The sequence below is a fragment of the Ahaetulla prasina genome, chromosome 2, assembly GCF_028640845.1.
Source record: "Ahaetulla prasina isolate Xishuangbanna chromosome 2, ASM2864084v1, whole genome shotgun sequence".
Classification (NCBI taxonomy): domain Eukaryota; kingdom Metazoa; phylum Chordata; class Lepidosauria; order Squamata; family Colubridae; genus Ahaetulla; species Ahaetulla prasina.
This window is the reverse complement of record NC_080540.1, coordinates 222,730,871-222,744,779: the sequence shown is the minus strand read 5'-3', so window position 1 is coordinate 222,744,779 and position 13,909 is coordinate 222,730,871. Positions and strand designations below refer to the sequence as shown.

Sequence of the window (13,909 nt, the reverse complement as noted above, 5' to 3'; positions counted from 1 at the left end):
CCATAAAGCTCTGAGTGACACCAGAGCAGGATACCTATGAGTCTACTTGTTTCTGATAGTTTCTACCCATTCCACCAGACCTCAGGTCCCTTTTCTCAAACTGTGACTTGGCTGAACCCACGACATGCGCTTTCTATGTCATAATGCCTGTCCTATGGAACAGCCTCCTCTCTGAGCCTGAAATGGTTCCATTGACCCTAGCCTTCTGGAAGGCTTTGAAGAGCTGGCTTTTCTCTCACACACTGATGCCAGAACGTGAGATGAGCCCAATATATTATGCATATTTTAAGATATGTTTTATGGTAAAAAAAAATAATTGCTTGCAGCTTTTATTTTAGTTTCATTTCGTTTATATTTTCCATACAATACTGCCAACTGATCAAGAGTCATTAGGGTGAGATGGCAGCATTAACATACTCTTTAAATAAATAAATAATTGCCGCACCTACAGTAACTAATATCTCTAGCAAGCAATAATTGTGAAAAATGGTCTGGATGCATTTAATCATCAGAGAAACAGGCCATCATAGATATGTAAAATGATTTATACCCAAAATTAGAAAGAAACATTCCCTTCCTTTGGTGACAACCTGCAGTCCTTCAGCAATTCAACAGGCAACCCCAAAGCCCTGTGGGGCCACAGAATCATTTTTTGCAATCCTCAGAACCAGTGGTGAAATGTAAAATTTGTTACTACTGGTTCTGTGGGCGTGGCTTGGTGGGGGGGTGTAATGTGATTGGGTGGGCGTGGCCAACTTTTTTTTTTACTTTCAAAAGCATTTTTTTGCAACCTCTTCAGCCGAAGAGGTTGTAGAAAAAAATGCTTTTAAAAGGCTCTAATGATCCCAGCTGAGCCGCGCGATCATCAGAGGCTTTTTTTTTACTTTTAAAAGCATTTTTTCGGCTGAAGAAAAAATGCTTTTGAAAGTAAAAAAAAACTTCTGACGATGGCGTGGCTCAGCTGGGCATGGGTGGCTGGGGGGGGCACCGATTTTTGCTATCAGTTCTCCGAACCACCCGCCACAATTACTACCAGATCAGGCAATCCGGTCCAAACGGGGGAGCATTTCACCCCTGCTCAGAACCCCGAGTCCACTGTTGTTGAAACATGATGGCAATGTTTCCAATTTCCAAATGAAAAATAGGGGCAAACTTTATCAATACTTCTGAGCTTACATTAATAGTAAACAGTAAACAAAAAATGACACGCTCCCCCCAATTCATCCACAAACCTTAGTCCCAAGTGCACCTGTGATGAGGCCCATTTATTTTGCGGCATTCAGTTCTCTTCTGTATCACTAAATGTAGCCCTTGCTTATCAAATGTTGCACACCTCTATGCAAAGGTAGCACAGCACCAGGATTCAGCCAGAAAAAGGTGTATATAAATGTCTTACTTTTCCAGAAAGCAGCTCTCAAACCAGCAACCAAAATTACTGCCTTGCTGATTCAAGGAATAAATGAAAACAATTACTCCCAAACTTTCAGTTCTGTTCACTCTAGATTCCTGCCACTTAGGGATTGGAAATTTCCAGATTATGTGTAGAAGAAGGTTTCATAACACACATTTTTTGCATGCATTTGTGTGAAATAAATCTGCCAAATTATTACTATATAGGTACCAAAGTTGCTGAAATATATACATAGTAGATAATTAATACATTCAATCTTTTAGTATAAGTATTGTTAGCTTATAGTTTATGAAAATAAATCAATATTTAAATATTCTTACTCTAGGTTTCTGGAAGCAACATGTTTCTATCCTCTGTTTCAAATTACTATGCCAACAGTAACTAATTCCTAAGCTAAAATTATTATTTTGGCTCTGAATAAGTTATTATTGAATAACTGCACTTCATGAATTTCAAGCAAAGATATTTTTTGTAGAACAAAACGATGGTGAGCTGGTTCACAGAGCTTTGTTACCCTCTTGATGACAATTGCATAAAATGAGAGATTTTGCAAAGGGCAGTTTGCAGGTAGAAATCTAAAACAGCGTTTTATTATCTCACGACAAATGTTAGTTCACTTTTAAGTATCAACAGTTATATACTTAAAGTCCTATACCAGTAAATACCCCAGGACTTTATTTGCAAAATACAAAATCCCACTACATAAATAAAAAAGAATTCTTACAGGCAATGGCTTGGCAACTCCTATTTTCACCATTCCCAGAGGTGCTCCTTTCAGGGCCTGCACAGCTTCCTCCAGGCTACCATTTTCCAAACTGGTCTCATTGACAAACATAAGCCTGTCTCCCGGGAGGAGCCTGCCATCTTGCTCGGCAATGCCCCCAGGAACTAGAGAGCGAATCACAATCACTGTATTTGCGGGGTCCACTGGGTCCTTATTGAAGGAGAAAAGAGGGGGATGTGAGAAAAAAATGCTGACATGTGTTTTTATTTACTTTGTATTTATTTATTCATTCAATTTCTGCAGTGCCCAACTCACCAAGAGACTCTGGGTGAGCCTGCAATTTTAAAAGTTTTGAAAAAGTAATTAAAGCAATTTAAAAGACATTAAAACAATAAAAATGCCCACCAAAATAAGTACCGTATTTTTCAGACTATAAGACGCACCAAGAAAAAAAAGTTTTTGCCCTCCCCGACCCCCAGGAGCACTCTGCACACCTCCCCAAACCTCTGTGTGTCCCGTTTTTCGCAAAAACGGGGCGCACAGAGGGTTTGGGAGGCCTGCAGGGTGCTCCTGGGGGCTGGGGAGGTCAAAAACGCGATGCATGGGGCACAGAGGTGGGTTTCAGCAGATTCTGACCAGTTCTGGAGAACCAGTGGCGGAAATTTTGAGTAGTTCGGAGAACCGGTAAGTATCACCTCTGGCTGGCTCCACCCTCATCTATTCTCTGCCTCCTGAGTCCCAGCTGATTGGGAGGAAATGGGGATTTTGCAGTAACCTTTCACTGGAATGGGGTGGGAATGGAGATTTTACAGTATCCTTCCCCTGCCACGCCCACCAAGCCACACCCACCAAGCCACACCCACAGAACTGGTAGTAAAAAAATTTGAAAGTTGTGAAATCCAAATTTGTTTACTACCGGTTCTGTGAGCATGGCTTGGTGGGTGTGGTGTGGCTTAGTGGGCATGGCTTGGTGGGCATGGCAAGGGAAGGATACTGCAAAATCTCCATTCCCATCCCACTCTGGGGCCAGCCAGAAGTGGTATTTGCCAGTTCTCCAAACTACTCAAAATTTCCACTACCAGTTCTCCAAACTGCTCAAAATTTCCGCTACCGGTTCTCCAAACTGCTCAAAATTTCCAATACCAGTTCTCCAGAACCTGTCAGAATCTGCTGGACTTCAGCCCTGGCATGGGGAGTTTGGGAGGCCAAAAACAAGCCCAATTTTCCCAAAAAGGGGACGTTTTTGCCCTCCCCAGCCCACAGGAACACTCTGCAGGCCTCCCAAAGCTTCTGCATGCCCTTTTTTTTGAAAAAAAACGGGCCCGTTTTTGCCCTCCCCAGCCCACAGGAGCACTCTGCAGGTCTCCCAAAGCCTCTGTGCGCGTTTTTGCAAAAAATGGGCCCATTTTTTTGAAAAAATGGGACGCATTCAGCAGGGTTTCAGGAGGCCAAAAATGGCTGTATTCAGTGTAGACGCACCAACATTTCTACCCTCTTTTGGGGGGGGGGGGAAGTGCGTCTTATACCCAAAAAAGTACAGTAAGTACAAACAGCAGCTGTGATGATTAATCTGCTAATAGTAAAGCCAAGTAACAAGGCCCTTCACACATTCTGAGCCCCAGGCCCAGGTACATAGCCAGGTTTTTAAAGTTTTGCAAAAGGCTAACAGGGTATGGGCCATTCTAATGTTCAAGAGGAGAATATTCCATAAGTCAGGGGCTACATCAAAAAAAAAACCTCTTTGTTTTAGTTCCTGTTACCCAGTTCTCTTTGGCAGATAGGATCTGCTGTATGCCCAATCTACTGGATCTGATCAGAGATTTCAAACAATGGTATGGGTTTTTTATCCTGACTCTGCTTGCTTATAGAAAGATTCAGTTATCAAGCCACTACTTATGAAAAATTAAAACCTAATTATACATTATATAATCTTGCAGAAAAACTACAGAAAGCAACATTAAAGCCAGCTTCTAAAATTCTTTGCATAGAGACGAAATTAGCAAATACATTTCAGAATCTGCTCCACATTTAAAATCTCCTCAAATTAGTGCAAAAGAGTCAAAAACCTGGTAGTATTGGAGTTTGAGACATGTCTTTTTAAAAAAAAGACTACATAAGTATCTATTAACACTACTATTACTTCTATTACTTTCATTATAATAATTGCAATAATAATGCACCTTGCTTTGTGATAATGTTCAACAGTCCCAATATTAATATTTTATATGTTTATGTTATTATCAGATCCATGGAATAAGTACTACTATAAGATCATGTCTCCTTAAATTTCAGTTTCTCCTTAAAGAGAAAGACTGAAAATATAATGTTAATGAAAAGTGATTTCTTAGTCGTACCATGCCTTTTCTCATCTACTGCAAGAGGTCAAAAACTATCCACAATTGAAGTTGAGTACCTTGCAAAAGTATGAAGATATATAAAAGAAGTTTGACAAGTTTATTTAATGATGTAATTCAGGGGTCCCCAATTACCTGATAATCCAATATGCTAAAGCCAAGACCTCTGCTGCCTTTCTCCAGCTCAATTTGTTGTATTTCTGTCTCCCACATTGCCAGAGAAGATCCTTGTACCTCTTCAGTATTCTGACTTACGTTAGCTATTTCCAGCTTAGCATCTTCTGTCTCTGAAGCACCAAGGAGTCCACCAAGGTCTATATGAGACTGGAAAGTTAAATATGGTTATTTTTTTAAAATAAAGCTAAATGAAATTTAAATACAGGTTATCAATGGAACTGGAATAAATGGGAACTGCTATTTAAAGAGTTTTTATTTTTTAAATGAACTTTTAATTAACATTTTACAAAACACATAAACAAAAAGCAGTTTTGTGTTTTTAAGCAAAGCCAGATTTGCGTAATGACCACATGATTCACTTAGCAATGGCATGGATGGATGGATGGATGGATGGATGGATGGATGGGAGGGAGGGAGGGAGGGAGGGAGGGAGGGAGGAAGGAAGGAAGGAAAGAAAGAAAGAAGGAAAAATGTAGAAAGAAAGAAGGATAAAAAAGAGAAAATCTCCCAGTTTCCTTTTCAGCAATTACAAGCACATTTATGAAATTCTCTTATGGTTACAAAATTATAATTACAAATAAAAACTTTAGCCTTTTCTATATCCATTTTTTTCTAATCATCAAAAACACCATAAATCATAAGTACACTTTTTTACATTTCATGCAAAAAGTCTATAAGATTTCCACTCAACTGTAAATGTGAATAGTTTTTTTCCTTAATTAAAGAGGTTAATTTAATAATCTCTACAAGTTCTATCATCGAAAAGTCTAAACTTTAGGTAGAGACGTCTAATCATATATGAAATGCTTAAACAACCATAATAACTTGACCAAAGCTACATGAAAAATCTAAAAAAAGTTTTTAAACTAGGTTTCCTCGATCCAATTCTAGCCATCTGATCAAACTGTCTCAGCTGAAAAAAATATTTATTTATCTTGCTACTATATTCAATATTTATTTATTTAGTTGTTTAATTTATATAGACAGCAGTCTCACAAATAAGAAACTCTGGGTAAGATAATGGTAAAGGTTCCCCTCGCACATATGTGCTAGTCATTTACGACTCTAGGGGGCAGTGCTCATCTCCCTTTCAAAGCCGAAGCGCCAGCACTGTCCGAAGACATCTTCGTGGGTCATGTGGCCGGCATGCCAAAGGCGCCCAGAATGCTGCTACCTTCCTACCGAAGGTGGCCCCTACTTTTTTACTTGCATTTTTTACGTATTTTCAAATTGCTAGGTTGGCAGAAGCTGGGACAAGTAACAGGAGCTCACCCCATTACGCGGCACTAAGGATTCAAACCACTGAACTGCCAACCTTTCGATCGACAAGCTCAACATCTTACCCACTGAGCCATCGCATCCCTAGACTCTGGGTAGTCTACAACAAAACTAAACCAATAAATACTTAAAATCATTCACAACCATTAAAGCATTAAAAAACAATAAAACAGATAAAACAAAATTAATAAATGAAGGAATACTTAATAGTAATGGAGTCATTTCAGGAGTTCAAATCTTTTCTCTGAATTCTCTACTGCAAAGAAGAATGGTGGTCTCTCAGTTTCTCCCCCAGGGTATAAATCTTTAATGCTGAATTACCTGCTCTAACATATGAGTCTCATCCAATGCTGCCTCAGTAACAGGTGGAACCGCACGACAACACACCATTCTTACATTGACAGGAAGCTCTTTTAAAATATTTACAACATCCTTGTGATTCTCTCCAAGCAAAGATTGTCCATTTACCTGCCAATGAAAATAAGGATATTTACAGAAATAAGGAAAAGAGAGAAAGAAATACATACATTTTCAGATTGGACATAGGAGACTACAGTATCATCTTTTTAAAAAAAGATATTACATGGTTTCGCCACATTACAGATAGCCCTTGACTTACAACAGGTCATTTACTGGCCGTTCAAAATTACATCACAGTTTTTTTATACTGGTATGTTTTATACTTCAGTGAATTAAGTTATCCTGACTATAAATGTTGGTGAATGTAAATGACATTTGCCAGAAAACTGAATGAAGCTACATTAAAGAACAGATAGCACATGGGTTTTCTGGGAAAAATTAAAGAGCTGTGATACTGAGAAATACAGTTCCTAGAATGAATGAATGATTTTCATTCTTAGAAACCTACTTTTCCTTTTGTGTGTAAGTTTGAATATCTAGGCCACCTTCCCCCAACCTTGCTCATTTAAAATGTATTTGAACTACAAATGCCAGAATTTCCCAGCCAGTATAAACCCAATAGAGGTTGTCCCCAACTTACAACAGTTTGTTTAGTAACTGCTCAAAGTTACAACACTACTGAAAAAGTGTCATATGACCGTTTTTCACACAATCACTGCAGCATCCCTATGGTCACATGATCAAAATTCAGATGCTTGGCACCTGACTTGTATTTATGACGGTTGCAACGTCCAGGGCTCATGATTGCAAACTTCTGATAAGCAGAAGGGAGTATTTAAAAGTATTTATATGATCACTACCTTAGAACATACTAGCATATTGTGAATTTATACAGGCTATATGCAGGTAGTCCTCAACTTACGGCCACCATTGAGCCCAAAATTTATGTTGCTAATGACAAATTTGATAAGTGAGTTTTGCCCCATTTTAGGACTTTTCTCGTCACACTTGTTAAGTGAATCACTGCAGTTCTTCAATTAGTAACCTGGTTGTTAAGTCAATCTGCTTTCCCTATTGATTTTGCTAGACAGAAGGTTGCAAAAGAAGATCACATGGCCCCGGGGCACTGCAACCATCATAAATGTGAGCCAGTTTTCAAGTATCTGAATATAAATCATGTGACCATGGGGATACTGCAAAGATCATAAGTGTGAAAAATGGTCATGTCACTTTTTTCAGTGTGGTTGTAACTTTGAACAATCACCAAATGAAGTCAAGGACTACCTGTATTTCTTTCGCAAATACATGAATACAGGTGGTCTTCGTCCTACAACAATTTATTTAGTGACCATTCGATGTTTCACTGGCAATGAAAAAACTGACTTATGACTAGTCCTCGCAACTGTTGCAGCATCCCCAAGGTCACATCATCAAAATTTGGGAGGTTGCCAATCAGGAATGTAATTATGACAGCTGCATATGTCCTGGAGTCATATGATTATCATTTGCAACCTTCCCAGCTCGCTTCCATCAAATAGTCAATGGAGGAAGCCGGATTCGCATAACAACCATGTGATTCGCTTAACAACTGTATTGGTTCACTTAAAAAACACACCAACCTTAGCCACAACTCACTAACCGTTTTGCTTATCAATGGAAATTCTGCTCCCAATTACCGTTGTAAGTCAAGGACTATCTGTACTCTATGCTAAGAAAATATTAAAAATGAAAGAAATCCCTCAGCGTGTCTTTTAAGAGAGAAGAAGAAGAAGAAATATTAACTCATACTTCTAGTAATTCATCTCCACTGTACAATCTGCCACATCGTCCAACAGGCCCTTCAGGCAAAACAGACCGAATAAAATGATGTCCCACTGTAGCTTCTAAGCTAATCCCCAGTCCGCTGCTTTCACTAAACTTGTTCACATCCGCCACCTAGAAAGAAGAAAAATACAATCTTCATCACACCAAGAAATCAGCTGCTTAGAAAATTGCATCAAGATCCTACACAAAGGACCAGTAAACGTAAAAACTGTTTTGCTACAAATGCTCTACTTCTTAAGCTACAGGCTCATTTCTTTCAAACAACATCCATGTTCATTGATTTCTCACATCAAAACAAGATGGAATCACAATGTGAGCTGAAAAGGAGCATCCAGCTGTAACATCCTTTTTCTCATTTGCAAAGGGTAACAGATGCTGGTAGCTACAGCTGTCCCAGAGATGAAAGGTAGTCAGAGAGTCACAATAAAGGGAACAAATAAAACTATCAAAGGTTCTCATTACACCATCTTTTGTCACTGCCATGGAACAATAGTTAGCAAATACAGTATTCGGAAACAGAAATGTTTCCAGTTTGAAGAAAAAAAACTGGATTCCATATCTGGCAATCCTTGTTGTCTTTGAAACAAGTCAAGCGTTAACAGGACATGCACCTGGCAACATAATTCTCTATGGTTTACTAATCCCCAAGTGGGGAACAGTCAAAGAACAGGAACTGCATCTCTGACCTTACTGCAGAATTCTATTCAAAAGTTCCACACCCTTGTTACATCCTTGGACTACTGCACACAAAAGTAGTTGCTTAAATGTTCTAAAAAGTGCTAAAAGAAGACTGGCTAGATTCTCAATGAGAAGTAAAGTGTCCGCTAGGAAAACAGCTTTTATTACATAAAAACTAAACACATTTTAAGGCTTGTAGGCCAAAGGGCTACCAAGATCCCTCACATAAACCTCACTTTAAAAGAATAAAAGAGTCTATTAGCAATCAATTTAAAAACAAATAATGAAAATAGAGGATCAGCAATCATTATCATAAATCATAACAAAAAGGAAAAAAATGCAAACGATCTGTTAAAATGCCAGTAAAAGTGGGGCAAACGGGCTTCCTTTAAAAAAATCTCTACAAGCAATATAAATAGACCATCCAGCAATGAATGGGTCAACAGCAGCAGTACAAGAAAATAGAGGCCCTAATTACTTACCTGAAAGCAGGCCAACATTAAAAGTAGTGGCATTTATTTCTGGTAGATGAATGTCAGATTAAAGGAGGGAAGTCTTTTATTCCAAATATCAGCTATGTGCAAGAAATCTTAGGAGGCAAGGATTATGCTAAATGTTGTATTTTGGAAGTGGGTAGATTTCCTAACAAGCTACATTGTTTTGCTTTCCAAATGTAGATTTCAGAACTCAACTGTAACTCGGCCCACATTGAGAGAGGTCATCAAGCAAAAATGCTACCCCAAGAAATGAAACTATGCACTGTTGACAACAAGGAGAATCAAAATATATAATGGACTCCAAAAGTTACTAAACAAATGCTGCCCATACTTATCGACTAAATTAATGAAAACTCCGCAGGAAGCAATATTTATAAACTGTTGGATCAAATTTAGGATTCATTTTCTGACTGCCTAAGAGTGCATAAAAATTTTGTTTTACCACATTTTTAGATTTTAAAAAACAATGTCGCTCCCAAGGAAGAGCAGAAATAAAGTGTTTATTTTTTTTAAAAGCAAGCAATGAATCGACCTACCACAACTTCGTAATTTTTCCCCAAAATCTTCTGCCATTTGTTCAGCAATATTTCTTCTTCTAGGGATGTTAGCTGAATATCTGCAAGATGTGACAATTATCCTAAGCAAAACTATGACATTCTTAACTTTAGGTAGAAAACATGCATCTGTTTTATATAAAATGAGAAAGAAAATACTTTTCAATACTAAGTATCTAAAAAAGGAAAAAGGAGAAAGAAGGAATTATAACCTAAAGTTTGGGTTTTAAAATCCGTTTAAAGCTAGCTGAATTCACTTAGATTAAGTCACAAAAATAACAGTTCATTTTTAAATTGCTTTTTTCTAATCAATTTTGTACCATATACACCTTAATAAACTTTTAACATTATCCAGTTCTATTTGAAATTAAATCAGCATGAGACTCAATCCTTCAGCATTACCCTGGCTATTCAATTTAGGCTTGCATTACTCAAGAACTTCCTTTTATCTCTCTTCCATAGAAACCCAGTTGTGCTAGTTTAGCTTCCTGAATAACTGGGTTTCTGTCTGGCTACAGTCTGCTGCACCTTCTCCTTTCTGTGAATGCAGAAATTACGGGCATATTCTTCTTTCCTGGCCCAACTGTTCTCTGAAAGACTCATTCTGGTTATTGATTACAATCTTACACTCCTGCACTCTACAAATGTAAGCAAAACAAGTTTGCGTTATTGAAACATTAACAAATAAAAATAACTAAAATTTGAAAGATAAAGCAGAAAACGCTGCTAAACTTATGAGTGGTTGTTTTCCAGTTCTGAAGAATAATTAAAGGTCTTTGTTTTTACTTGTAAAACTATGGCTATTATTTCATAGTTCTCTCCAACAGGAGTGCACTAGTAAATAATATTATGTATTCAGGTTTATTAAAATCAGTGCCCAAAATTGTTCGGTATACAATATTCCTTTCATATTTATTCAGAGGTTAAGTTAAATTTAAAAGAAACTCATTTTCAGGTAATTTTGATATTACTTTGCTTATATTTTGAGTTACATATACAAATAAATAATTACTTAATATTTAAGCACTCATGAAATGTTCTTTATATTTAAGATTTTAATTTTTTTGAAACTATGACCTCATTTTCAAAGGCTGCTACTGAAACATGGTCTCTAGAGGGCAGTGGAAGAACACACTTCCTGGAATCACGTAACAGATTTGTAGATTTATTTTAAAATGTGAGAAAGAAACATATTGAGTGTAATAATTTACCATTTTAAATCTGATCCAGTTTATCTCTTACTATGATAACTGGAGCTTGTCAGATATATACAGTGATCCACCAAGCACTTACAATATCCTCAAACACTCACACACTTAAAAATCCGAAGTAGGTGGAAACATGAGACTCACAAAATCTGAATGATTTCTCTTTAGTATGGCTTGATGAGCTACAATCAGCTATGCATATCACAAATTATCCTTGCTTATTTAAAAATAAGATATAAACAAATGTGATCAACCACAGATATAAGAATTGTGTGTATACATGGCTAACTTCAGTTATGAATTCTGCTTTATGCTACACCTACATTTCCTAGTATATTAAAACTGCTGTTCGCCCAGTATTATCCTTAAGGTTTTTCATTGTAAATAAACAATCATGAAATATCTTCAGCAGTATGTTTTGTCATCTAATGAGAATTACTTTTAATATCCTCATTAATAAGTACTCTTTTCAGCTGCTGCCATTTAGTATGTTGAAAATTAAGTTTCATAATTTTAACACTTGATATGGTATATGAAGCTGGATGCATACAAGAAATCAACTTTGTGTACATTTATGTACATTGTCCACATACAAGAAAATCAACTTTGTGTACATTTATGTACATCATCCACTGAGTTTTAGCTAGACGAACTCGAATAACTATTTTATAGCCTTTTCTTTGAATCTTTTAACTTCTAAATACCTTATCCACAGGTTTTGATAAGATACCTATGGATAAGATACTTAGAAGTTAAAAGATTCAAAGGAAAGGCTATAAAAATAATGATTTGTGTTTACTTAGCTAAAATTCTGTGGACAATGTACATAAATGCAGCTAAACAGAGCTGTATCATTACAGTAATTTTCCAAGATGGCTTTGTCCATTACATCTCAAATATACATTTTTAGAACTCAAAAGGAACTGTTGACACGTTACTATGCCAAGCAAGCAAAAACTAGAGAGGGCAAGTATATTTATAAGGGGAAAAACATTATTTATAACCTGTTTGTTGTATATTAATATCTTCTTCAAAATGAACCTCACTGGGGCTGCATGACATTAATGGAGAATCCTCCTCTCTTTTGCAGCTTTCTGTGGAGAGAAAAAAATATGCCAATTTCTGTGATAATACAGTTAAACCTCTTTCCTGTTTCACTATTGTTAAGGACTCCTAGCTTCTTACCAGATTAAATTAAGCCTGGTCTAGCAGTTAAAGCTCCATGCTAGAAAGCAGAGACTCTAAGTTCCTACCTTAGCCATGAAAGCCAGTGCAGTGACTTTGGGCCAACCTACCTCACAAGGTGATTGTTACTATGGGGAAAATAGGAGGAGGAAGATGTGTTGTATAAGTTTTCCACCTTAGGTTATTTGTATCAATGAAGGTGGGATATTAATATAAGTAAGTAATTAAGTACATACATACATACATGGCTATGCGTAAGCAACAGTTAAAACTAAAAGTAAAATAAAAATTGGTAACAGCAAAAAGGCCACAATCTTCTATATTATCTGAAAGGAGGAAAATATAGTTGATCCAAATGGGGAAAATCTGACTGATGTCACATACATGGGTGATTCTACAGAGACCTGAATTGGGAAAGTTGAACCACAGATTTTAGGGGTCAAAATAGAGAGAAATAATGAGCACCATGGAATTAATTCCCTAAGGCTTAAACTCCTTCATTCACTTTCATTTTCTTTTGGTTTTTGTATTTTAATTTTTTTTTAGTTCTACCATAAAACATAAATCACAGAAACAATATTATTTGAAGGTTATTTATTTGTTATTCATGAAAGAAAAAATCCACAATACTCTTTTGTTTCTCCTTTCTTTCTCCAACTGAGACTAAAAAGTGGATTGCAAGAATGAATTTAAGCCATTTTGGTTTAGCCTCTGAAGAACAGAAAATAAAATTCAAGAAACGTGAAGCAAAGATAATCTTAATTGCCTGTGTTCGTGCCAATATCCATTGTTTGGAAAATTGAATCCTTTTCAACAGCATCACTGAAGTCATCATGAGACTGTGTGTGATTTTCCTGTTTCAGGCCTGCTCTTCGTACCAAAGTCAGATGGACTGTTTGCCCAGTATGTCGCAAAACTTCCACTGCTTGCTGGTTGGTAAAACCTTGAAGATTGGTTCCATCCACCTATGGATTAAACATAGGTCCATGAGGGTGACAGTTCATTCTCCATGCTTATGGATTGATTTCTGAATGTTTCATTATCAGGCTAGGTAGCATCTTCAGCAGAGTTTAGGGGATGCCAGTGTCAGTGTTCTTCTGTTTGTAAGGGCTTCAGGTGTGGGTTTGGGTCTTGTGATGGGCCAGGTGTGGGAATGTCAAGTGAAAGTCTTGGGAGGGGTCTTGCGTCACTGTCAACCTAAACCAGAACTATAGATATTTGCCACTATTGCAAACATATGTCAATTTCTGGCCAGTCATTGTACATCTGTCAAGATTGGAAAAATCGCATTTGACAAATGTCTGCTGAAATTTGGTTTGGGGTTCGTTGCTATCTTGAGCATAACAATCTATATATATAAAAGTGAAAACCACTCATGCCATAATCACGAAACCTCCAGAACCGTAAAGCCTACCAAACTTGAAATTTGCCACCTATGTTCCTCTTGGATTCTAACTGCTCACTAAGAAAGGATTTTTCGAAATGATCATCAGAGCATTAGTATTTCATTTATTATTATTAACAGGCTCTGATGCTAAGGAGTTCTACTCCCTCTCCCCACCTGAAAAGAAATCTGTTCCAAATGCAAAATAAAAGCAGAAGAGAGGAGTTTCAGTTTCAGTTTTACTTTCAAAACAGCAAGCAGGGGATAGGATGGGG

General features: G+C 37.1%; 1 protein-coding gene across 1 annotated transcript in view; it reads right to left on the bottom strand.

The window, feature by feature from the left end:
- Positions 1 to 13,909, bottom strand: part of MPDZ (multiple PDZ domain crumbs cell polarity complex component) — a 112,766-nt gene that overhangs the window by 66,846 nt on the left and 32,011 nt on the right. Inside the window, exons 11-17 of the mRNA XM_058168056.1 lie at positions 13,017 to 13,215; positions 12,070 to 12,159; positions 9,840 to 9,919; positions 8,093 to 8,239; positions 6,266 to 6,412; positions 4,625 to 4,813; positions 2,136 to 2,345 (exon numbers count right to left, since the gene is read on the bottom strand). Of these exons, the coding sequence (XP_058024039.1) occupies positions 2,136 to 2,345; positions 4,625 to 4,813; positions 6,266 to 6,412; positions 8,093 to 8,239; positions 9,840 to 9,919; positions 12,070 to 12,159; positions 13,017 to 13,215 (1,062 nt within the window). The remainder of the gene's footprint in view (positions 1 to 2,135; positions 2,346 to 4,624; positions 4,814 to 6,265; positions 6,413 to 8,092; positions 8,240 to 9,839; positions 9,920 to 12,069; positions 12,160 to 13,016; positions 13,216 to 13,909) is intronic.